At 44.3% G+C, this 26,792-nt stretch overlaps 2 protein-coding genes across 16 annotated transcripts in view; one reads left to right on the forward strand and one right to left on the reverse strand.

The window, feature by feature from the left end:
* The window catches only part of LOC130367694 (surfeit locus protein 4-like), a 644,664-nt gene that overhangs the window by 226,035 nt on the left and 391,837 nt on the right, over positions 1–26,792 (reverse strand). The window lies entirely within an intron of this gene.
* CACNA1A (calcium voltage-gated channel subunit alpha1 A) overlaps positions 1–26,792 on the forward strand; it is a 358,458-nt gene that overhangs the window by 110,316 nt on the left and 221,350 nt on the right. For all 8 annotated transcript variants that reach the window (XM_056570294.1, XM_056570295.1, XM_056570298.1 and 5 more), the window contains exons 4-6: positions 20,210–20,301; positions 22,082–22,234; positions 23,450–23,637. In XM_056570294.1, the coding sequence (XP_056426269.1) occupies positions 20,210–20,301; positions 22,082–22,234; positions 23,450–23,637 (433 nt within the window). The remainder of the gene's footprint in view (positions 1–20,209; positions 20,302–22,081; positions 22,235–23,449; positions 23,638–26,792) is intronic.

Raw genomic sequence — 26,792 nt, forward strand, 5'->3', positions numbered from 1 at the left:
ATACATACATCCATACATTTCACAAACAACAACCACAGCTTTTGTGAATGACCTATTTTGGAGGGCACACTGCTTCCCAGGCATTAACTATTAACTGCACATCATCTTACAATCATATATATATTTTCATATATATGTATATATACATATATATATACATATATATATATATATATATATATATATATATATATATATATATATATAAAGGTTTCCCATCAAGGCATATTTTGAGCCATATAAACATGGTTCATTCTCCTGAATGGACTGATGGTAAATCTGCTTCTCCGTCTTTAAATAAGACATTGTGATAGGAAGCCGCAGACACCTCTTTGGGGTATCTGTCTGACATGCAAAGTCATTCATAAAACCTGCATGTCTCCACCCGCCTCTGTCCTCACTCTTGATGAGGAGAATGGAGGAAGGGGGGGAGAGAGAGAGAGCGCATTCTGTTCCAAGCAAGATGGTATCAATGAACGGTGGTTTGTCACCAAGGTAACAAGACGAAAGGTAGTCGTGGAAACTGTGTGACTGAGGCATGGCCAGTTGCCATGGAAACCTTCTGAATGGGGATAGACCCGATGCTGTTTGACATCTCCACCCCTCCCAAAATATTACCATAAATCCATAATTTATGGATTTCGGGATAGGATATTAATAGTGCAGGAAAAAGGACTTTCCTAAAGCAGCTGGTATATGAACGAAGCTGTATCCTCCAAAGGATGGGAGTCCTGTACACAATGAAGGGATATACACAGACATTTATATACAGCTCGGTAGACAAATGCATATCTATGTTAAATAAGTTAATTCATTTATTTACTTTTTTTTTGCTTTTATTCAGGGATATTACTTTAATGGGGTTATTCCTCCATTTTGGACCCCTTCTATTAATTAGAACATAGACATTCAATTAGAGATACTCCTGTAGTGGTTGTCTCGCACTTACCTTGTATAACTTGGTCTGACCGTGTATTACAACTACTGTTAGGGGCAGCGCTCCGGCCATTCATTCTGGCCGTGAGCACCCTCTCTCCCCTGTCATGCTTGGTCCCGGGACTCGCGGTGCTAGGGGCAATGCTCTGGCCGTTCTGTCCAGCTGTCAACACCCCCCATCTAGTGCCTGCGGTGGCTCCGGGACTCGCTATGCGGGACGTGCCTGAATGCGAATCCCGGGCATCTTCTCACCTCCTGTTGTCCCTGGTCCTTCTGCTTCTCTGCTTCGCCGGCACACGCATCCCCTTCCCTTAGGGCGCGCACGCACCGGTGTTTCTAGATTTAAAGAGCCAGTACGCCCATAATTGGTCGCCTGCTGGGCAGACTTTATATTAGTCCAGCACCTCCCGATCATGCCGGATCTTCGTGCCTTGTGCCTTAGAGGAAGTGTTACGCCGAGCGCTCCGGGTCCCCGCTCCTCCCCGGAGCGCTCGCTACACTCTCCCCGCTGCAGCGCTCCGGTCAGATCCACTGACCCGGGGCGCTGCGATTCCGCTTCCAGCCGGGATGCGATTCGCGATGCGGGTAGCACCCGCTCGCGATGCGCACCCCGGCTCCCGTACCTGACTCGCTCTCCCTCGGTCCTGTCCCGGCGCGCGCGGCCCCGCTCCCTAGGGCGCGCGCGCGCCGGGTCTTTGCGATTTAAAGGGCCACTGCGCCGCTGATTGGCGCAGTGATTCCAATTAGTGTCTTCACCTGTGCACTTCCCTATATCACCTCACTTCCCCTGCACTCCCTTGCCGGATCTTGTTGCCATTGTGCCAGTGAAAGCGTTTCCTTGTGTGTTCCTAGCCTGTGTTCCAGACCTCCTGCCGTTGCCCCTGACTACGATCCTTGCTGCCTGCCCCGACCTTCTGCTACGTCCGACCTTGCTTCTGTCTACTCCCTTGTACCGCGCCTATCTTCAGCAGCCAGAGAGGTGAGCCGTTGCTAGTGGATACGACCTGGTCACTACCGCCGCAGCAAGACCATCCCGCTTTGCGGCGGGCTCTGGTGAATACCAGTAGTGACTTAGAACCGATCCACTAGCACGGTCCACGCCAATCCCTCTCTGGCACAGAGGATCCACTACCTGCCAGCCGGCATCGTGACAGTAGATCCGGCCATGGATCCCGCTGAAGTTCCTCTGCCAGTTGTCGCTGACCTTACCACGGTGGTCGCCCAGCAGTCACAACAGATAGCGCAACAAGGCCAACAGCTGTCTCAACTGACCGTTATGCTACAGCAGTTACTACCACAGCTTCAGCAGTCATCTCCTCCGCCAGCTCCTGCACCTCCTCCGCAGCGAGTGGCCGCTCCTGGTCTACGCCTATCCTTGACGGATAAATTTGATGGGGACTCTAAGTTTTGCCGTGGCTTTCTTTCCCAATGTTCCCTGCATCTGGAGATGATGTCGGACCTGTTTCCCACTGAAAGGTCTAAGGTGGCTTTCGTAGTCAGCCTTCTGTCTGGAAAAGCCCTGTCTTGGGCCACACCGCTCTGGGACCGCAATGACCCCGTCACTGCCTCTGTACACTCCTTCTTCTCGGAAATCCGAAGTGTCTTTGAGGAACCTGCCCGAGCCTCTTCTGCTGAGACTGCCCTGTTGAACCTGGTCCAGGGTAATTCTTCCGTTGGCGAGTATGCCGTACAATTCCGTACTCTTGCTTCAGAATTATCCTGGAATAATGAGGCCCTCTGCGCGACCTTTAAAAAAGGCCTATCCAGCAACATTAAAGATGTTCTGGCCGCACGAGAAATTCCTGCTAATCTACATGAACTCATTCACCTAGCCACTCGCATTGACATGCGTTTTTCCGAAAGGCGTCAGGAGCTCCGCCAAGATATGGACTTTGTTCGCACGAGGCGTTTCTTCTCCTCGGCTCACCTCTCCTCTGGTCCCCTGCAATCCGTTCCTGTGCCTCCCGCCGTGGAGGCTATGCAGGTCGACCGGTCTCGCCTGACACCTCAAGAGAGGACACGACGCCGCATGGAGAACCTCTGCCTGTACTGTGCTAGTACCGAACACTTCCTGAGGGATTGTCCTATCCGTCCTCCCCGCCTGGAAAGACGTACGCTGACTCCGCACAAAGGTGAGACAGTCCTTGATGTCTACTCTGCTTCTCCACGTCTTACTGTGCCTGTGCGGATGTCTGCCTCTGCCTTCTCCTTCTCTACTGTGGCCTTCTTGGACTCTGGATCGGCAGGAAATTTTATTTTGGCCTCTCTCGTCAACAAGTTCAACATCCCAGTGACCAGTCTCGCCAGACCCCTTTACATCAATTGTGTAAACAATGAAAGATTGGACTGTACCATACGTTTCCGCACGGAGCCCCTTCTAATGAGCATCGGATCTCATCACGAGAGGATTGAACTTTTGGTCCTCCCCAATTGCACCTCGGAAATTCTCCTTGGACTTCCCTGGCTTCAACTTCATTCCCCAACCCTGGATTGGTCCACTGGGGAGATCAAGAGTTGGGGGCCCTCTTGTTCCAAGGACTGTCTAAGACCGGTTCCCAGTAACCCTTGCCGTGACTCTGTGGTTCCTCCAGTAACCGGTCTCCCTAAGGCCTATATGGACTTCGCGGATGTTTTCTGCAAAAAACAAGCTGAGACTCTACCTCCTCACAGGCCTTATGATTGTCCTATCGACCTCCTCCCGGGCACTACTCCACCCCGGGGCAGAATTTATCCTCTCTCTGCCCCAGAGACTCTTGCCATGTCTGAATACGTCCAGGAAAATTTAAAAAAGGGCTTTATCCGTAAATCCTCCTCTCCTGCCGGAGCCGGATTTTTCTTTGTGTCCAAAAAAGATGGCTCCCTACGTCCTTGCATTGACTACCGCGGTCTTAATAAAATCACGGTTAAGAACCGCTACCCCCTACCCCTCATCTCTGAACTCTTTGATCGCCTCCAAGGTGCCCACATCTTTACTAAACTGGACTTAAGAGGTGCCTATAACCTCATCCGCATCAGAGAGGGGGATGAGTGGAAAACGGCATTTAACACCAGAGATGGACACTTTGAGTATCTGGTCATGCCCTTTGGCCTGTGCAACGCCCCTGCTGTCTTCCAAGACTTTGTTAATGAAATTTTTCGTGATCTGTTATACTCCTGTGTTGTTGTATATCTGGACGATATCCTAATTTTTTCTGCCAATCTAGAAGAACACCGCCAGCATGTCCGTATGGTTCTTCAGAGACTTCGTGACAATCAACTCTATGCCAAAATTGAGAAATGTCTGTTTGAATGCCAATCTCTTCCTTTTCTAGGATATTTGGTCTCTGGCCAGGGACTACAAATGGATCCAGACAAACTCTCTGCCGTCTTAGATTGGCCACGCCCCTCCGGACTCCGTGCTATCCAACGCTTTTTGGGGTTCGCCAATTATTACAGGCAATTTATTCCACATTTTTCTACCATTGTGGCTCCTATCGTGGCTTTAACCAAAAAAAATGCCGATCCCAAGTCTTGGCCTCCTCAAGCGGAAGACGCCTTTAAACGACTCAAGTCTGCCTTTTCTTCGGCTCCCGTGCTCTCCAGACCTGACCCTTCCAAACCCTTCCTATTGGAGGTTGATGCCTCCTCAGTGGGAGCTGGAGCTGTTCTTCTACAAAAAAATTCTTCCGGGCATGCTGTCACTTGTGGTTTTTTTTCTAGGACCTTCTCTCCGGCGGAGAGGAACTACTCCATCGGGGATCGAGAGCTTCTAGCCATTAAATTAGCACTTGAGGAATGGAGGCATCTGCTGGAGGGATCAAGATTTCCAGTTATTATTTACACCGACCACAAGAACCTCTCCTACCTCCAGTCTGCCCAACGGCTGAATCCTCGCCAGGCCCGGTGGTCTCTGTTCTTTGCCCGATTTAATTTTGAGATTCACTTTCGTCCTGCCGATAAGAACATTAGGGCCGATGCTCTCTCTCGTTCCTCGGATGCCTCAGAAGTTGAACTCTCTCCGCAACACATCATTCCACCTGACTGCCTGATCTCCACTTCTCCAGCCTCCATCAGGCAAACTCCTCCAGGAAAGACCTTTGTTTCTCCACGCCAACGCCTCGGAATCCTCAAATGGGGTCACTCCTCCCATCTCGCAGGTCATGTGGGCATCAAGAAATCTGTGCAACTCATCTCCCGCTTCTATTGGTGGCCGACTCTGGAGACGGATGTTGTGGACTTTGTGCGAGCCTGCACTATCTGTGCCCGGGATAAGACTCCTCGCCAGAAGCCCGCTGGTTTTCTTCATCCCCTGCCTGTTCCCGAACAGCCTTGGTCTCTGATTGGTATGGATTTTATTACTGATTTACCCCCTTCCCGTGGCAACACTGTTATTTGGGTGGTCGTTGATCGATTCTCCAAAATGGCACATTTCATCCCTCTTCCTGGTCTTCCTTCAGCGCCTCAGTTGGCTAAACAATTTTTTGTACACATTTTTCGTCTTCACGGGTTGCCTACGCAGATCGTCTCGGATAGAGGCGTCCAATTCGTGTCTAAATTCTGGAGGGCTCTCTGTAAACAACTCAAGATTAAATTAAATTTTTCTTCTGCATATCATCCCCAGTCCAATGGACAAGTAGAAAGAATTAACCAGGTCTTGGGTGATTATTTGCGACATTTTGTTTCCTCCCGCCAGGATGACTGGGCAGATCTCCTTCCATGGGCCGAATTCTCGTATAACTTCAGAGTCTCTGAATCTTCCTCCAAATCCCCATTTTTCGTGGTGTACGGCCGTCACCCTCTTCCCCCCCTCCCTACCCCCTTGCCCTCTGGTCTGCCCGCTGTGGATGAAATTTCTCGTGACCTTTCCATCATATGGAGAGAGACCCAAAATTCTCTCTTACAGGCTTCATCACGCATGAAGAAGTTCGCGGATAAGAAAAGAAGAGCTCCTCCCATTTTTTCCCCTGGAGACAAGGTATGGCTCTCCGCTAAATATGTCCGCTTCCGTGTCCCTAGCTACAAGTTGGGACCACGCTATCTTGGTCCTTTCAAAATTTTGTGTCAAATTAATCCTGTCTCTTACAAACTTCTTCTTCCTCCTTCTCTTCGTATCCCTAATGCCTTTCACGTTTCTCTTCTTAAACCACTCATCCTCAACCGTTTTTCTCCCAAATCTGTTCCTCCCACTCCTGTTTCCGGCTCCTCGGACATCTTCTCTGTCAAAGAGATTTTAGCTTCTAAAAAGGTCAGAGGGAAAACTTTTTTTTTAGTGGACTGGGAGGGTTGTGGTCCTGAAGAGAGATCCTGGGAACCTGAGGACAACATCCTAGACAAAAGTCTGCTCCTCAGGTTCTCAGGCTCTAAGAAGAGGGGGAGACCCAAGGGGGGGGGTACTGTTACGCCGAGCGCTCCGGGTCCCCGCTCCTCCCCGGAGCGCTCGCTACACTCTCCCCGCTGCAGCGCTCCGGTCAGATCCACTGACCCGGGGCGCTGCGATTCCGCTTCCAGCCGGGATGCGATTCGCGATGCGGGTAGCACCCGCTCGCGATGCGCACCCCGGCTCCCGTACCTGACTCGCTCTCCCTCGGTCCTGTCCCGGCGCGCGCGGCCCCGCTCCCTAGGGCGCGCGCGCGCCGGGTCTTTGCGATTTAAAGGGCCACTGCGCCGCTGATTGGCGCAGTGATTCCAATTAGTGTCTTCACCTGTGCACTTCCCTATATCACCTCACTTCCCCTGCACTCCCTTGCCGGATCTTGTTGCCATTGTGCCAGTGAAAGCGTTTCCTTGTGTGTTCCTAGCCTGTGTTCCAGACCTCCTGCCGTTGCCCCTGACTACGATCCTTGCTGCCTGCCCCGACCTTCTGCTACGTCCGACCTTGCTTCTGTCTACTCCCTTGTACCGCGCCTATCTTCAGCAGCCAGAGAGGTGAGCCGTTGCTAGTGGATACGACCTGGTCACTACCGCCGCAGCAAGACCATCCCGCTTTGCGGCGGGCTCTGGTGAATACCAGTAGTGACTTAGAACCGATCCACTAGCACGGTCCACGCCAATCCCTCTCTGGCACAGAGGATCCACTACCTGCCAGCCGGCATCGTGACAGGAAGCATTACATTTTGTGTGCCATATTAGTGTTCCTGAACTCCAGCCTGTTACCTGACCTTGCTCCTTTGCCTCCTGACTTTGTGCCTATGACCCCGACCACGCTCATTTGCCACCTGCCCTCAGACCTGTGCTTCGTCCTGACTACACTTACCATCTGTGCCAAGTTCCATCTGGGCAACCTGTGTGGACGGATTGTACCAGGGGTAGCGACCTGGGAGCCGCCTGCCGCTGCAAGTCCATCCCGCTTTGGGAAAACCAGCAGCACCTTAGCCTCCCTGGTACGGTTCAACCACTGTTCACACAGGTCAGCGGATCCACTACTAAACTATCACGGTAAGACCATTACAATAAGATCCGGCAACATGATGGGGAGGTGCCGGATTAATATAGGGTCCGCCCAGCAGGCGACCAATTATGGGCGTACTGGTCCTTTAAATCTAGCAACGTCAGCGCGCGCCCTAAGGGCAGGGAATGCACGCGCTGGCGAAGCAGAGAAGCAGAAGGACCGGGGACAGCAGGAGGTGAGGAGACACCCGGGACTCGCATGCGTGCCCGTCCTGCATAGCGAGCCTTGGAGCCACCGCAGGCACTAGACGGGGGGAGCTCATGGCTGGACAGAATGTCCAGAATGTTGCCCCTAGCAATGCCAAGAACACGCGTGCGGGAACACGGGACCAAGCATGACAGGGGATGAATGAATGGCCGAGCGCTGCCCCTAACAGTACCGGCATGGAACCAGCACAGGTTCCTCTGCCAAGTGTAGCCAACCTGTCTACAATTGTGGCTTGACAGTCTGCACGATTAGAACAGCAAGCACAGCAGATGTGGCATCTTTCTGCACTGGTGCAGCAACTCCTAGCTTCACAACAGCCTCAACCTCCGCCAGAAGAACCCCCCGCTGCTCCTGTTGCTTCAGTTCCCTCCAAAATTCGTCTGCCCTTGCCTACTAAATATGATGGTGATCCAAAGTTGTGCAGGGCCTTCATAACTCATGTACATGTTTCATGTACCTGGAACTCCAAACGGACCAGTTTCCTAATGAGAGTGCCAAAGTGGCATCTGACATCAGCCTTCTTTCTGGAAAAGCCTTGGCCTGGGCTACCCCACTGTGGGACGGCAATGGCCCATTGTCCTCTTATCTCCGGACTTTCCTTGCTGAATTCCGTAATGTATTTGAGGAACTGGTCCGGGCATCTTCTGTGGAGACTGCCTTACTGAATCTCTCTCAAGGAAATTCTTTGGTGGGAGAATACGCAGTACCATTCCGCACCTTGGCCTCCAAACTGGCCTGGAACAATGAGGCTTTGTGCACTACTTTTAAAAAGGGTCTCTCAAGTAGGATCAAGGACACCTTAGCGGCTCGAGATCTTTCATCCTCCCTGACAGATCTCATTAATCTTGCCACCCAAACTGACGTGAGGTTCACGGAGAGACAAGAGGAGCTTCGTCGTGAGAGTGAACCACTCCGGTAAAGGCGATTCCCCCGTTTGGCTCCCTTCTTTCAACGTCCTCTACAACTCTCTCCTACTCCACCAGCTGAAGATCCCATGCAGGTGGACCGCATTAGATTTTCCTCACAAGAAAGAACCCGACGACGCAATGAGAACTTATGCCTTTACTGTGCCAGTCCTGAAAACTTCGTTAAAGAGTGTACTCTTCATCCTCAGTGTCCGGGAAACGCTCGCACCTAGGGCACGTAGGAGAGGCGTCCCTGGGTGTAAATTGTACCTCTCCACATTTGACTAAGCCTGTTCTAGTTCATACTCCTACAAAGTCTTCATTCTTCGCTTCTGCCTTCCTGGATTCTGGTTCCACGGGAAACTTTTTTGACACTATCCTGGCCCAAAAGCATTGGTTGCTGGTGTCTCGGCTAGATAAGCCTCTGTATATCTCTCCAGTTAATGGAGAGAACTTGAGGGGTATGGTCCTTTACCGAACAGAACCTCTTACTATGCAAGTGGGAGTCTTGCATAAGGAAAAGATACAGTTCTTTGTGCTTCCACATTGTACTTCTGAACTCCTTCTAGGACTTCCTTGGCTTCAGCATCATTCCCCTCAATTTGATTGGAGTTCTGGAGAAGTTTATCATTGGGGAACTTATTGTCAAGGTCACTGTCTGAAGCCCATTCTGCCTAAAACTATTTCTTCACCACTCATTAAGTCGAGTATACCTGCCCCTAACCATGACTTTGCTGATGTATTCTGTGAAAAACAAGCAGAGACTCTTCCACCACATCGCCCTTATGATTGTCCCATTGATCTTCAACCAGGTACTACAAAACCCCGGGGAAGAATTCATACGCTGTCTGTTCCTGTGACTCAAACTATGGAAAAATATATTCAAGAAAACCTACTAAAGGGTTTTATCTGGAAATACACTTCTCCTGCCAGAGCTGGATTCTTCTTTGTTGGGAAAAAGGATGGTTCTCTTCGTCCTTGCATTAAATATCGGGGACTTAATAAAATTACAATAAAAAATCACTACCCTTTACCCTTGATCTCAGAACTCTTTGATCTGATTGAGCCAGAATCTTCACTAAATTAGACCTCCGAGGAGCATACAATTTAATTTGCATTTGTGAAGGTGAAGAATGGAAAGCGGCATTTAACACCCGGGAGTACCTAGCGATGCCATTCGGTCTCTGTAATGCCCCAGCAGTCTTCCAAGAATTTGTTAATGACATGTTCCATGATTTATTGCAAACTTGCGTGGTGGTCTATCTGGATGCTGCAGCTTTATATTATTTTAGCTTAATGTCGGAGTACCCCTTTAAGGACCAGTTAATTGCCTGTTTATGCCCTGAAACAGAACCTGGAGGTATCTTAAAAGAGTCCATAAGTATAAAAAAAAAAGCTCTTTTTAGGAGTTCCACAATGCTCAGGCCATTCAGTTGGATTTCTGCTATGGGTTTTCACTCCCTGACATGTTGTTGCCGCTGTTTCAAAAACATATTAACCCCTTATGGACCAAGCCCATTTTGACCTTAAAGGGGTACTCCGGCGCTAAGATATCTTATCCCCTATCCAAAGGATAGGGCATAAGATGCCTGATCGCGGGGGTCCCGCCGCTGGGGACCCCTGTGATCTTGCACGCAGCACCCCGTTATAATCAGTCCCCAGAGCATGTTCGCTCTAGGTCTGATTACTGGCGATCACGGGGTCGGAGCCTTGTGATGTCATGGCCCCGCCCCTGTGTGACATCATGCTCCGCCCCCTCAATGCAAGCCTATGGGAGGGGGCATGACGTGATCGCCAGTAATCAGACCTGGAGCGAACATGCTACGGGGACTGATTATAACGGGGTGCTGCGTGCAAGATCACGGGGGTATCCAACAGTGGGACCCCCGCGATCAGGCATCTTTTCCCTTATCCTTTAGATAGGGGATAAGATGTCTTAGCGCCGGAGTACCCCTTTAAGGACCAGAGCATTTTTTTGCACATCTGACCACTGTCCCTTTAAGCATTAATAACTCTGGGATGCTTTTGCTTTTGATTCCAAGATTGTTTTTTCGTGACATATTGTACTTTATCATAGTAGTAAATTTTAATTCTTGGTGAAAAATTCCCAAATTTCATGAAAATTTAGAAAATTTTAAATTTTTCTAACATTGAAGCTCTCTGCTTGTGAGGAAAATAGACATACCAAATAAATTATATATTGATTAACATATACAATATGTCTACTTTATGTCTGCATCATAAAGTTGACATGTTTTTACTTTTGGAAGACATCAGAGGGCTTTAAAGTTCAGCAGCAATTTTCTAATTTTTCAAAAAAAATTCAAAATCGGAATTTTTCAGGGACCAGTTCAGTTTTGAAGTGGATTTCAGGGGTCTTCATATTAGAAATACCCCATAAATGACCCCATTATAATAAAAAAAAACTGCACGGCTCAAAGTATACAAAATTATATTCAGAATGTTTGTTAGCCCTTTAGGTATTTCACAGGAATAGCAGCAAAGAGAAAAATCAAAATCTAAATTTTTTACACTCACATGTTCTTGTAGACCCAGTTTTTGAATTTTTACAAGGAGTAAAAGGAGAAAATGCCCCCCAAAATGTGTAACCTAATTTCTCTCGAGTAAGGAAATACCCCATATGTGAACGTAAAGTGCTCTGTGGGTGCACTAGAGGGCTCAAAAGTGAAGGAGCGTCAATGGGATTGAGTGAATTATGCTGAAATGGTTTTTAGGGGGCATGTCACATTTAGGAAGCCCCTATAGTGCCAGAACAGCAAAAAAAAAAACACATGGCATACTATTTTGTAAACTACACCCCTCAAGGCACATAACAAGGGGTACGGTGAGCCTTAACACCCCACAGGTGTTTGACGACTTTTCATTAAAGTCGGATGTGTAAATAAAATAAAAAAATCTTTCACTAAAATGCAGTTTTTCCCCCAAATTTACCATTTTACAAGAGGTAATAGGAGGAAATGCCCCCCAAAACTTGTAACCCCATTTCTTCTGAGTATGGAAATACCCCATATGTGGACATCAAGTGCTCTGCTCGTGCACTACAATGCTCAGAAGAGAAGGAGCCACATTTGGCTTCTTGAAAGCAAATTTTGCTGAAATGGTTTTTGGGGGGCATGTTGCATTTAGGAAACCCCACGTAACAAGGGGTACAGTGAGCCTTAACACCCCACAGGTGTTTGACAACTTTTCATTAAAGTCAGATGTGTAAATGAAGAAAAAAAAATTTCCACTAAAATGCAGTTTTTCCCCAAATTTAACATTTTTACAAGAGGAAATAGGAGAAATGCCCCCAAAATTTGTAACCCCATCTCTTCTGAGTATGGAAATACCCCATGTGTGGATGTAAAGTGCTCTGCAGGCGAACTATAATGCTCAGAAAGAAGAAGCACCACTGAGCTTTTGGAGAGTGAATTTGTTTGGAATGGAAGTCGGGGGCCATGTGCATTTACAAAGCCCCTGTGCTACCAGAACAGTGCCCCCCCCCCCCCCAAACACACACACACGTGACCCCACTGGTGTTTGACAGACTTTTGAAATTTTTCATTTTCACGGACGACTGTTCCAAAAATCTGTCACACACCTGTGGGGTGTAAATGCTCACTACACCTCTTATTACATTCTGTGAGGGGTGTAGTTTCCAAAATGGGGTCACATGTGGGGGGGGGGGGGGGTTCCACCGTTCTGGCACCATGGGGGCTTTGTAAACGCACATGGCCTTCAATTCCAGCCAAATTCTTTCTCCAAAAGCCCAATGGCACTCCTCCTCTTCTGAGCATTGTAGTTTGCCAGCAGAGCACTTTACATCCACATATGGGTTATTTCCTTACTCAGAAGAAATGGTGTTACAAATTTTGGGGGGCTTTTTCCTATTACCCCTTGTGAAAATGAAGAGTTTGGGATAACATAAGCATTTTAGTGAAAAAATTAAATGTATGTCCAATTTTATGAAAATTCTTCAAACACCTGTGGGTAGTTAAGGCTCACTATAACCCATGTTACGTTCCTTATGGGGTGTAGTTTCCAAAATTGTTTTTTTTGTGTGTGTGTTTATGTCAGAACCGCTGTAACAATCAGCCACCCCTGTGCAAATTTAGGCCTCAGATGTGCGTAGTGTGCTCTCACTCCTGAGCCTTGCTGAGCGTTTGCAGAGCATTTTACATCCACATATGGGGTATTTCCGTACTCAGGAGAAATTGCGTTACAAATTTTGGGGGTCTTTTTTTCCTTTTACCTCTTGTGAAAATGAAAACTATGGGGCAACGCCAGCAAGTTAGTGTGAAAAATAAAAAAATTTTACAATTAAATGCTGGAGTAGACCCCATTTTTACCTTTTCATAAGGGGTAAAAGGAGAAAAAGCCCCCCAAAATTTTTTAGGCAATTTCTCCCGAGTACAGAAATACCCCATATTTGGCCCTATACTGTTGCCTTGAAATAAGACAGGGCTCCGAAGTGAGAGAGCACCATGCATATTTGAGGACTAAATTAGGGGTATTCTACGGCAGTGATTCCCAAACAGGGCGCCTCCAGCTGTTGCAAAACTCCCAGCATGCCTGGACAGTCAATGGCTGTCTGGCAATACTAGGTGTTGTTTTTTTTTTTGCAACAACTGGAGGCTCCGTTTTGGAAACACTGCCGTACCAGATGTTTTTCATTTTTATTGGGGGGGTGGGGGGGGGGGGGCTGTGTAGGGGTATGTGTATATGTAGTGTTTTACCCTTTATTTTGTGTAGTGTAGTGTTTTTAGGGTACACTCACACAGGCGGGGGTTCACAGCGTGTTTCCCACTAGGAGTTTGAGCTGCAGTGGAAAATTTGCTGTATCTCAAACTTGCAGTGAGAAACTCTCTGTAAACCCCCACTACATTCACATGAGGGAAGGAGCAAACCTCCAGCTGTTGCAAAACTACAACTCTCAGAATGCAGTGACAGCAGAAGGGCATGCTGGGACTTGTAGTCATGCAACAGCTGGAGGCATACTACCACAACTTCCAGCATGCCCTTTCGCTGTCCATGCATGCTGGGGGTTGTAGTTATGCAACAGCTGGAGGCACACTGGTTGCAAAACACTGAGAGTTTGTTACTTAACTCAGTGTTTCCCAACCCGTATGCTTCCAGCTGTTCCAAAACTACAACTCCCAGCATGCATGGCCTGTCAGTGCATGCTGGGAGTTATAGTTTTGCAACAGGTGGAGGCACACAGACAATGTTTCCCAACTAGTGTGCCTCCAGTTGTTGCAAAACTACAACTCCCAGCATGTTCAGACAGCCGAAGGGCATGCTGGGAGTTGTAGTTTTGCAACAACTGGAGGAGAACAGTTTGGAGACCACTGTTTAGTAGTCTCCAAACTGTAGCCCTCCAGATGTTGCCAAACTTCAACTCCAAGCATGCCCAGACTGCCCAGGCATGCTGGGAGTTGTAGTTCGGCAACATCTGAAGGGCCAGATATTACAGAACAACAACTCCCAGCATGCCTGGACTGTCTGGGGGGCTCCCAGGTTAATTTCCCATATAATAGAAGCCCACGGAGGAAGTCACGAATCTTTAAGATTCGCAGGAATAGAAAAAGTTGCTGCACGACCAGGACTTAGATCCGATAAAAACCTCCTTAGAAGAGAGACGCACTGGATAATTGCTACTGATGCAACAGGAGTCCTAGGACTTAATGACAAAGTTGACTTCTCTGTTTGCTTCTAAGAAGGTTTTAGCGGTACCAGTTGTATCAGTCTGAATAACGAGCTAGATCGATGTAGGAGCAAGCTTGATAAAGCAACCTCCCCTCCTTCTTTTAACGTCACAAGGTGTGTCTATTGGTGATAGGTCCAATTACTTTACTCACCTGTATAAGAAGATGACATGTTCCGGTGTAGAGTCAGGCCCGTCGAAGCCCTACTAAGTGCGAAACATCGGTGTCGCCTCTCTGTGGTACCCCCCTATGTTACCATCCGCCGTCTTCCGTAGAACTGTACTATGGCTGTGAGTATGTGCAATAAAATCTGCTGAATTGGAAACCCGGTGAATGCCGACCTTTCATTCTTCTCCTTTATGCACTTAAGTTATATCCTACGTGAGTCTGAGCACCACTGAATCCTCTCCCCGCAACAGCGACTTAGTGTCCATCAGTTTCCAGGTACAGAAGTAAGCAGTGCCGAACATCTTTCACATACTTTTGTAATATACAAATCTGTTTAACGCTCTGGCACCAGTAGATTTGAAAAAAAATAAATAAATGCTTTCCACCCGAGTACCCCTTTAGTGCAATCTTCGTGATAACTTCATTGTGCAGCATAGGCTTTACTTAGAACACAGTATTATTGATCATATTGATCATTATTGATATTATTGATCGGTGCCTTTAAAAAAAATCAGATTGAACCAAAATTCTTCATTTATATATTTTCTAATACCTATTATTATAGCAGTCAAAGCAAAATATGTCATGCACAGCTTTAAAGGGGTTATCCAGGAAAAACTTTTTTTTATATATCAGCTGGCTCCAGAAAGTTAAACAGATTTGTAAATTACTTCTATTAAAAAATCTTAATCCTTTCAGTACTTATGAGCTTCTGAAGTTAAGGTTGTTCTTTTCTGTCTGAGTGCTCTCTGATGACACGTGTCTCGGGAACCACCCAGTTTAGAAGCAAATCCCCATAGAAAACCTCTTCTAAACTGGGCGGTTCCCGAGACAGGTGTCATCAGAGAGCACTTAGACAGAAAAGAACAACCTTAACTTCAGAAGCTCATAAGTACTGAAAGGATTAAGATTTTTTAATAGAAGTAAATGACAAATCTGTTTAACTTTCTGGAGCCAGCTAATATATAAAAAAAAAAAAGTTTTTTTTCCCTAGATAACCCCTTTAAGTATCCTCTACTGACTGTATGCTAGCTGCCTGCAGTTACCAATATATTGCACAAAATGTATTATTATAGTATAAGCAGTATATGGTCCCTCTAGAGGTGACTGCAGGCAGACAGGATTTTATCATTGAGGTGTGGGATTTATTTATGTATATACTATACATGTACTGGACCTGCTCTGCAGATTCGCATTTTATAACAAATGCAGTTTAGGGAAAGTACAAGTAGTAAAAAGCATACAATAGCATTATAGTGGTTCAGTTAAGCTAATAGATTTGACTCTTGGAAAACTTCACTGTCAATCTCAGTATTTAATTATGAAAGGAATGTTTATAGATATGGTTAAACATTTAAGATGTGTGGGTCATGCAACAGGTCGAAGGAACATAAATAGATCTGTGCCCCTGAAAGACTTATGCCAGGACAAAGTGGTAACATACACTCATATTAACTATTTTCACCATACTATATCTTTATAATACCAGAATATAATACATTTGTGTATTATATGTACAATTGTGTAATATAATACAATTGTGCTCAATTGTACTCAGAGATGGACACATTGCTCCCTACACCAGTGAGAGCAATTCAAATAGGCACTTCATTTTTAACAAATATTTTCATACATCAATAGGGCAAGTTAATGCTTGAAACATTGTGATATATTTTATTAAATAAAAATGTCCTTTTCTCCATTTAGCAAGCAAAATTGCTCATTGAAGTATCATGTTACAGCCGTCCATAGAAATCTATGGAAAGGGAAGGGGGAAGAGGGAGAATGGCCAGAAAGAGACAATGTCAGATAGGGAGAGATAGAGAGAGGCTACTGCAGCTTGCAATGATTGTTTTATCTTGCCTCAGTACGGGATTCACAGCTTACACTGCTCAGTAGTGTTCTATAATGTCCTCCAGGCTGCTCATGAATTTTGGGTTGTGCTAGAGATATGGGGGAGCAAGATCCTCTCTTCTTTGTGGGAGACAGCATAGCAGTTAGTCTCTACCCATAAGTTCATGGACAACTGAAAATTAAAGCTTGATCCACCAGAAAGGAAACTGCTGAAAATGCCATATAGTAGTTATATTATGGCCAGAAATAGTGCTGCTCCTCATGTCCCCTGTCTGACTGTGCTCCAGCTCATCAATAGGCAGGTTGTGTTGTACATCCTATTCAGTGTCTTGCCATAGAATAAGATGAGCAGGCATAATGCTATTATAAAAAGTATGTTGGTAGGTAACTCTTTTAATATATATATTCTGCCACAACAATGCTTTCTTAAAGATGATGTATCACAAGAATGTGTCTGCAATGTCTGACCAGTGGAGTCCTGATTTTGTTACCTCCTCTAGCTACTCACTAGAATAAATGGCCAGTCTGTCCGTAGTCAATGGATATCTGGTTGCACAATATGTATTGTAGATGGATTATAACATTGACAACTGGATTTATAAGCACAAGTAGGGTTCAGTATTACAATTAGACATTTTCAGTATAAGCCAGATTGTGGACTATATTGAACATTGGCTGGACTATATAATGGCACATAGTATACCCACATAACACTATTATTTTACTGAGTAAGGCTGGGTTCACACTACGATTTGTAACTACGGTTACCATATACGGCTTGGAGGAGGGGGCGGGGCTTAATCGTGGTGCCCGCACTCAGCCGTATAGGGGAACCGTAGTTAATGTATGTCTATGAGCCGACCGGAGTGAACCGCAGCCTCCGGTTGGCTGCTTTTTCGGCCATATGCGGTTTCCCGATCGCAGGCAAAAACGTGGTCGACCACGTTTTTGCCTGCGGTCAGGAAACCGCATACGGCTGAAAAAGCAGCCGACCGGAGGCTGCGGTTCACTCCGGTTGGCTCATAGACATGCATTAACTACGGTTCCCGTATACGGCTGAGTGCAGGCGCCGCGATTAAGCCCCACCCCCCCTCCCAGCCGTATACAGGAACCGTAGTTACAAATCGTAGTGTGAACCCAGCCTAAAGGGGATTTTCCCCTAAAACACTACAATGTACTTGATTTCATTGAGCAGCCTGTAGTCATTGCTTTATAAGACAGAGAAGCTTCCCTGAACTGATATATGTTCCCGGAGGGTGAGTGTGTGCTGACTCATCTCTCTGCTGCACAGACGCCAGTGCTAAATGACTCTGACCCTTATAACATTTTTGTTAATCATCCTAAACACTTAACCCTTTGGGATTCTGCTTAAATACAACATCTTGGGTTAAACTACAGTAATGTTAAGTTCTTTAAATTGTAGTAGTAAGATATCTTAACATTAGTAATAAAGATACCACAGGGGTGGCCTTATCTATTCAGTCCTATGTGTAAGTCACGTTCATTCGTAGACTATGGAGATTACATTTTTGTGGTTATTTTCTTACAACCCTTCTTCTACTGTTTTCAAGGTTATTGTGAATTTACGGACAAGTTCTGTACTCTGTATCCACCTGTTTACTTTAAATAAGTATAATGATAGGAATAATAATAGAAAAAAAAAAAGATACTACAGAAGTAATATAAGACCAGGAACCAGGTAACAATATAATATGTTGTTACTGGGGTATAAGAGGATCAGGAGTCGGGTAACTATAATAAAAAATGTATAATAAAATGTTACAGGGTAATAAGAAAATCAGGATCCGGGTTACTGTAATAAGATGTTATAGGGTAATAAGAGGATCAGGAGCCGAGTTACTGTAATAAGATGTTATAGGGTAATAAGAGGATCAGGAGCTGGGTTATTGTAATAAGATGTTATAGGGTAATAAGAGGATCAGGAGCCGGGTTACTGTAATAAGATGTTACAGGGTAATAAGAAAATCAGGAGCCGAGTTACTGTAATAAGATGTTATAGGGTAATAAGAGGATCAGGAGCCGGGTTACTGTAATAAGATGTTATAGGGTAATAAGAGGATCAGGAGCCGGGTTACTGTAATAAGATGTTATAGGGGTAATAAGAGGATCAGGAGCCGGGTTACTGTAATAAGATGTCATAGGGTAATAAGGGGATCAGGAGCCGAGTTACTGTAATAAATTGTAATAGGGTAATAAGAGGATCAGGATTCGGGTTACTATAATAAGATGTTATAGGGTAATAAGGGGATCAGGAGCCGAGTTACTGTAATAAATTGTAATAGGGTAATAAGAGGATCAGGATTCGGGTTACTATAATAAGATGTTATAGGGTAATAAGGGGATCAGGAGCCGGGTTACTGTAATAAATTGTTATAGGGTAATAAGAGGATCAGGAACCAGGTTACTGTAATAAGATGTTATAGGGTAATAAGAGGATCAGGAGCCGGGTTACTGTAATAAGATGCTATAGGGTAATAAGAGGATCAGGGGCCGGGTTCCTGTAATAAGAAGTTATAGGGTAATAAGAGGATCAGGAGCCGGGTTACTGTAATAAGATGTTATAGGGGTAATAAGAGGATCAGGAGCCGGGTTACTGTAATAAGATGTTATAGGGTAATAAGAGGATCAGGAGCCGGGTTACTGTAATAAGATGTTATAGGGTAATAAGAGGATCAGCAGCCGGGTTACTGTAATAAGATGTTATAGGGTAATAAGAGGATCAGGAGCCGGGTTACTGTAATAAGATGTTATAGGGTAATAAGAGGATCAGGAGCCGGGTTACTGTAATAAGATGTTATAGGGGTAATAAGAGGATCAGGAGGATCCCTTTCTTCCTTGCACCACTCACCTGCCCACCACTTATCTTGCCTCCCCTGACTGTATCTGCAAGGAATGGGACCCTCATGCATTCATTGTTCAGAAATGTGTTACAAAATGTCACTACTGGGTGTCCCGTTTATTGCACAGGGTTCCCATGTTTTAGTGGGCACTGTAGAAATCTTAAATGAAAAAAAATTACATTATAAAACCCAATTATTCATTATAAGTAAGGGTACTAACTGTTAGGATTCGGCAGGCTGGAGGTGGATCCCCTGTGTCAGCGAGGGATTGGCGTGGACCGTACCAGTGGACCGGTTCTAGGTTGCTACTGGTATTCACCAGAGCCTGCCGCAAAGCGGGATGGACTTGCTGCGGCGGTAGCAACCAGGTCGTGTCCACCGGCAACGGCTCAACCTCGCTGACTGCTGAGAAGGTGTGGGATAGAAGGACTAGACAGAGGCGAGGTCAGACGTAGCAGAAGGTCAGCGCAGGCGGCAAGGTTCGTAGTCAATGGTGATAGCAGAAGGTTTGGAAACACTGGTATGGCAAACACAGGAAACGCTTTCTCTAGGCACAAGGGCAACAAGATCCGGCAATACTGGGAAGGGGAAGTGAGGTTATATAGGCGTGGAGCAGGTGGGAGCTAATTAGACTGATTGGGCCAGGCACCAATCATTGGTGCACTGGCCCTTTAAATCTTAGAGCGCTGGCGCGCGCGCACCCTAAGGAGCGGAGCCGCGCGCGCCAGGACGTGACAGCCGGGGACCGGGACAAGTAAGTAGCTTGGGATGCGACTCGCGAGCGGGCGCGTCCTGCTATGCGAATCGCATCCCCGCCGGCAGCGTCAGTGCAGCGCTCCCGGTCAGCGGTTCTGACCTGGGCGCTGCAGAGAGGGGAACGCCGCGAGCGCTCCGGGGAGGAACAGGGACCCGGAGCGCTCGGCGTAACACTAACAAGACAAACACAATCTTTAATGCTACATCCTAAAAAGAGATGAAGGTGCTTGTAACTTAGAAAGAAAACATGATTAGCTTTATGTGTGCTTTGGTCCCTTACTGTTCCACCATCTTCATGACAATATTTGGTACATGTTTTCTGTGTGTGTTTTAATGAATATTAAATAATCCTAACATTGTATAGTAATTATACATAATGTCTGCCTGCAGAATTATTGCATCTACTGGGCCAGAGTTTGATCTGCGGACCCTCCGAGCTGTTCGTGTGCTGAGACCCCTGAAACTCGTGTCTGGAATTCCAAGTACGTCAATTCCAATTTTTTTTTTTTTTTGCATGTGTCCGTTGTGTTTTATCTAAATCCTGAAGTCTCTATCGACCTGCTGTTGCTTTGTTACAATGGATTGTATACCTGCCAACAGCCTCATCTTTTAGTATATAGCCCTGCAAACTAAAACTTAAGGGGGCAGAACTAAATTTGAATGGATAAAGTGGAGCATAAAATGTCCCAAAATATGGAATATAAAGAACTGAGTGGGATGTGACTATAAAAAAAATTTAAATTGTTTGTGGTAAATGGTACAAACATAGATGTTTTTTTTTTACTTTGTTTAAAAAATGTTTAGCAATACAATAGTGAGATATTTCCAGTTCATAGCCCAGGAATCATCATCACTGTCCTTTTCCTGATAAGTTTTTCAATTGCAAAAGTATATGACCATTCTATTTGCTTTTGATGCATGGAGTTGTTGAATACGATATCTGATGGCTCTCTATTTTCTTTGATATTGCATGAAAAGTATTTACATGAAATGTAGGGCCCAGCACTGGACTTTAGGGGCATAATTAGGAAACATTGGCACGTACCCTGAATTATTTACATATACAACTGGAGCAAGAAGGTGATTATTTGGCCCAGGAGAAGTCATGTCTAGCTATGCCTCTGCCAAACCGCACTTTCCACCAATGCCGATCAAGAGGTGTTCTTTTACACTACAGACTGCACTTTACTTTTCTAGGATCTGCAGCCTGTGTGATTTTTTTTATAGCCACTGCAGTTTAGGCAATGCAGGGTGGATGGGTCTGAGCAGTAGCACCTTATATCCCCCACAGTATATATCCTGATTCCTGGCAAAACATATACTGGGAGAAGCAGGTGACTCATCTTTGGCACTTATTCTTCATTCATCAGTTTAATAATTGGTACTGGAAGGTATGAGCATGTATTGATCTCACGTCTTATTATGCCATATCTCATACTTTACATTATCAGCATTCATCTTATTAATAGCTAGTTAGTATGAACATATGACAGACGCTCTGCTCTGTAGACCTCCCACTTTCCTAAGTGAAGCATTGCCAGCCCTCCTGTGACTGGACCATTCCTGTCGTTGATGCAGAACCTGCCATCCAGGAAATGTGTCACCTCACGGACATTTGCCAGATGACCACATTCATAGTTAGTCATCGTAAACAGGGTTTAACCCTTTTTTTTTTAAATCCAAATCGGTGATATTCATAAAGCCTGTGGCGAGGTGGGTTCATCGGATTATCTCCGTCACTTTTCATGTGATGAACCTACATAAAATATACCAGTGGCTGGAAAAACAACAGCTATATGCATAAAATAAATGTACTGAGGTGTTATGATAGTCACTCCAACCCTCACACTCTTGGTGCACATGTGAGATAAATTGGACTGTTTAAGAAAATCCATTTAGAGGGTTTTGTAAGATAATCAGGCATTTAAAGGGTTGTCCAGTTTAGAATAGCCATTTACATATACACATTTAGAGACTTGTAAGTTACTAGAGGGTATTTCGGGATTGCAGTTCTGACTTCTTTTAGATTAAAAGAAAAAGCATATTCACTTCTATACCTATTAACACGTCAGTGGATGTGGTGACCAGAATTATAGGCTCCATTCTTTATATTATTCTAGGCATTCTTGTTACCAATTTTCTTCTCGTATAGCACATGGTTTCTCAGGTGTATGTTTAAAAAAATTTTGTTAAATGGAATACATATTTATTAATATGCTGTCAGAATTTTGCTTAGTCTAACAGCGGTTTTGTCATCTGCAGGTTTACAAGTGGTCCTGAAGTCTATAATGAAAGCCATGATTCCTCTTCTCCAGATTGGTTTGCTCTTGTTCTTTGCTATTCTCATCTTTGCTATCATTGGACTTGACTTCTACATAGGCAAATTCCATAATTCTTGCTATGAACCGTATGGAGGTGAGACTGGTCCCATCCTGCTGTCTTTTAGATCTATGACCTACTTCTTTTTCTCAGTTTGGGCAGATGGAGATGCTTCTCTTTGGATTTGGCACTATAAAGCTGCTTCTTTACACCATGATGTTTTTAGATTTTGTAAAGGTCAATTTCTTAATATATCTTTAAAGGGGTCAGATTTTTTATTTTTCTGATCTAGTCTAATCCAAATTCTCTGCGAGAGATAGGCCAAGATTTATCTGTCTAAAACAAATATTGTGTGATTTGCCCATAACAACCAATCACAGCTCAGCTTTAACCAGAACAATTTAAGAAATAAAAGCTGAACTTTGGTTGCTATAGGCAAATCACACAGTCATTAATCAGATAGACTGATAATTTTGGGCCAAAGAGTTAAAAATAATATTGCACCTACAAAAAAGTTGACTATACATTATGTCACTACACTTGTGACTATATATGGCTACTTGAAGTGATGTAATTTATACTTTACCATGTCATGATTGATGTGATAGTTCTTTTCGCCTATTTATTTCAAGGTAATTATAAATTATAGTAGCAAATGTTCTTTAGGGGTTCAGTTTTCATGTTAGCCTACCTTACATGATCCATGTTCAGTATTTTCTTTTTGGTGTGTTTTCATCCTGGGATATGTGGGAAGTATTTTTAAGTTCCCTAGCACATGATAACATACATACTTATCATATATATGGCCAAATTTAAATTACATGCATTTTATAAACCTGATGACTGGTGCTGCAAGGTAAAATATGAGCTGTGTGGATAATCTTCAGCAGGCAGACTGGCTCAGCTTGCAGGTACACAGCCCAGGCTTTCTCTTTTGCTCTCCTGCACACAGCACATGCTAAGCCCCTCCCCCACTTCTTGTGTTCTGTTTTGATCAAGCGGTTACTAGAAAAAGATATCCCGTGAAAGGCAGTGGACAGCAGATTGTAGGGAAAAGATAAAATCTAGTGGCCAAGATTTTAGAGCTGTTTTTCTAAAGTAATGAGTATTTTTTGTCAAATGAAGTGACTTACAAATAAGTTAGGAATCATATCAACTATAAAATTTGGGAAAATTGTTCAAAATTACTAACCATTTGTATCATATGTATGCATATATATATATATATATATATATATATATATATATATATATATGTGTGTGTGTGTGTGTGTGTGTGTGTGTTTTAATGCTTTCCCTGTCCTTCTGTAGATGAAATACAGGTGGAGGGCCTCTGCGGCAATGATTCATCATCACGGAAATGCCCCCCTGGCACAGTATGTTATGCCAAATGGGAGGGACCCAATAATGGCATCACACAGTTTGACAACATCCTGTTTGCTGTGCTCACTGTATTTCAATGTATAACTATGGAGGGGTGGACAGAAATTTTGTATCATGTAAGTATATAAATGAATATTACCAAAAATGTTATCAAATGTAGCAACATCAACAAATGCAAAAATGAATTGCATCCCCAAAATTACAAGTTCTATTTTATTACAGGCATTGATGCTTGTAGCAATGCCGGCAGGGTTGCTCATATAGCCTGTGTTCGCGCATTCATACTCTTGGGTCTGAGAGCTGGACTACAGCTAGCTTGGCTGACAGCTGGTGCTGAAAAGGCACGATGAATAGCTGCACATACGTGAGAGCTTAATGAGTATGAATTCTGCAGAGTCAGGGTAAAGAGGGAAGAATGGTGAGGGACAGAGACGCAGAGGGCTAGATACAGACAGAACATTGTGGAAAATCTGCAGAATGAGGGCATGCTGGCTTCTGAAAATAGCTTTAACCATTTTGTAACAGCTATAACCAAAATGGGAAAAGATGGAAACTGAAATAATGGAAATAGAAAAAAAATAGCCAAGAATGTAGCTAATAAGAGTTAGCATGAATAAATGGGATGTAGGATTGGGTATGAATCGGGAGAGATGGATGAAGAATAGAGTATGAATGGGTGGAGAGGCATGTAGGAATAGGTATAAATGGAGAGAGATGAATAAAGCAGAGAGTATGAATGGGTAGAAACATTGGGAGGAGACAGTTTGAAAGGATACAAATTGAATAGAATAGTGTATAACTGTATAAAGAGAAATGGAGACATTATGAATGGGAACATGTGGGTAGAGAAGTATGAATGACCAGTAAAGGATCTTAAAGGGAGTATAAATATGTGGATATATATGTAGGAGAGAGTATGAATGTTCTGGAATGGATATAAAAGAAAAAAATTATGTTCTGAGATGGATATAGGAGAGAGTATGAATGCTCTGAGAGGGATATAAGAGAGAGTATGAATGTTCTGAAAGGGATATAGGAGAGAGTGTGAATGTTCTGAGAGGGATATAGGAGAGAGTATGAATGCTTTGAGAGGGATATAGGAGAGAGTATGAATGTTCTGAGGGGGATATTGGAGAGAGTATGAATGTTCTAAGATGGATATATAGGAGAGAGTATGAATGTTCTGAGAGGGATATAGGAGAGAGTATGAATGCTCTGAGAAGGATATAGGAGAGAGTATGAATGTTCTGCGAGGGATATAGGAGAAAGTATGAATGTTCTGAGAGGGATATAGGAAAGTATGAATGTTCTGAGAGGGATATAGGAGAGAGTATGAATGCTCTGAGGATATAGGAGAGAGTATGAATGTTCTGAGATGGATATATAGGAGAGAGTATGAATGTTCTGAGAGGGATATAGGAGAGAGTATGAATGCTCTGAGAGGGATATAGGAGAAAGTATGAATGCTCTGAGAAGGATATAGGAGAGTGTATGAATGTTCTGAGAGGGATATAGGAGAAAGTATGAATGTTCTGAGAGGGATATAGGAAAGTATGAATGTTCTGAGAGGGATATAGGAAAGTATGAATGTTCTGAGATGGACAGAGGAGAGAATATGAATTTTCTGAGATAAATAGAGGAAAGAGTATGAAAATATGAATGAACAAAATTGAAAGAATATGAATGTTCTAAGGCTACGTTTCCATACATTTTTTTTTTTTTAAACTGACACTGCAGTATTTGAGCCAAAGTCAGAAGAGGTCCCATTAAGAAGAAGAAGTCCTTCTTTTATGTTTCCCTTTCCTTTTGAATACACTTCTGGCTTTGGCTCATAAACTGCAGTGGCAGTGTTCCAAAAAATGCCTGAAGAAAACCCTCGCTTAAGATAGATAGAGGAGAAAACACTTATAAACAGCAACTATTTCCAGGTATCGTTGGTCATTTCAGGAGTTCCGCCATTATTTTCTACCACTGACAGTACATCTAATACAGTGGTCTCTAAACTGGGGACCTCATGATGCTGCAAAATGACAACTCCCAGAGAGATACTGGGAGATGTAGTTTTGCAATTGTTGGAGGTCCACAGTTTGGAAACCCCCGATCTAATAGATGTTGTATCTAATGAAAATGTTTTATGGTGAAATCTAGATAATAGCCTAGCTTTGTATCATAACACTGCAGGGGGATACAACACATAAAATGGAATGGTACCTGTAATATCTACTACTGCTTTCAGGCAAATGTAACCAAAAGTCAGAGAGATACAGTTACAAAAAAATACAATGGGCTGGGGCATCAGGGCCCTTGAAGACAAAGAAGAGAGTGATAAGATGTTACAACTCCCATTGATTTTCTATATACTGTAAGCTAATGCCTGTGTGAGTGACAATGTGTGTGACTCGGGCAGAGCAGTGGTCTCCTCTTTGCTCAAGGGCAGTATGATGATAGAAAGGAAAGTGACTCCCCTCCCCCTCCTCCCCATTCTCTGACAGGAGAACCGCTCTCTTTCTTAGGATGCTTTCTCTTTCCAGTTATATTTTTAGAATCAAGAAATGGGCACAGGAACCTTTCACTGCACACGTAGATGAGTGCGCCACCCCCATCTCCCTGCAGGGACATGAGCGAGGGAGGGGGTGACCCTCCCAGTGCTTGAAACCTGCAGAGGACTTCCATTCAGCACTATAAATGTCATGTATGCTGCATTACAGCATCCCAATATTGTATTATTCTATTTAACTATCACTGATCTGTTATTACATAACCTCTCATGCTGTAACTGTTCTGTATCTATCGATCTGTTATTACACGACCTCTCAACTATCCTGTATCCTATAACTATCCTGTATCATTTACAGATCTGCTGTTGCTCGACCCCTTTATTCTATATCTGACCTTCATCTACCACTGATCTATTATTATCTGACCACTTCACCCAATAACTGTCCTATACAGTATTTATCACTGATTGGTTATTATGTGGCCCTTCATTGTATCGGCCCTATATCTATCTGTGGGATATGACCCCATATCTTATAACTCTCCTGTATCTATTATCCAGCTAATATTACATGACCCTTCATCTTATAACTGCCCTGTATCTATAACTGATCTTTTATTACATGACCCCTCCTCCCCATATCTTTCTGTATCTATCATCCTACATATGGCTGTCCTGTATCTATCAGAGTTTTTACATGACCCCTATTATCTCTACCAGCCCTGTGTTTATCATTATTTTATTACATGACCCCTCATCCCATAACTGCCCTGT

Source organism: Hyla sarda, chromosome 4, assembly GCF_029499605.1.
Source record: "Hyla sarda isolate aHylSar1 chromosome 4, aHylSar1.hap1, whole genome shotgun sequence".
In the NCBI taxonomy this organism is placed as follows: Eukaryota; Metazoa; Chordata; class Amphibia; order Anura; family Hylidae; genus Hyla; species Hyla sarda.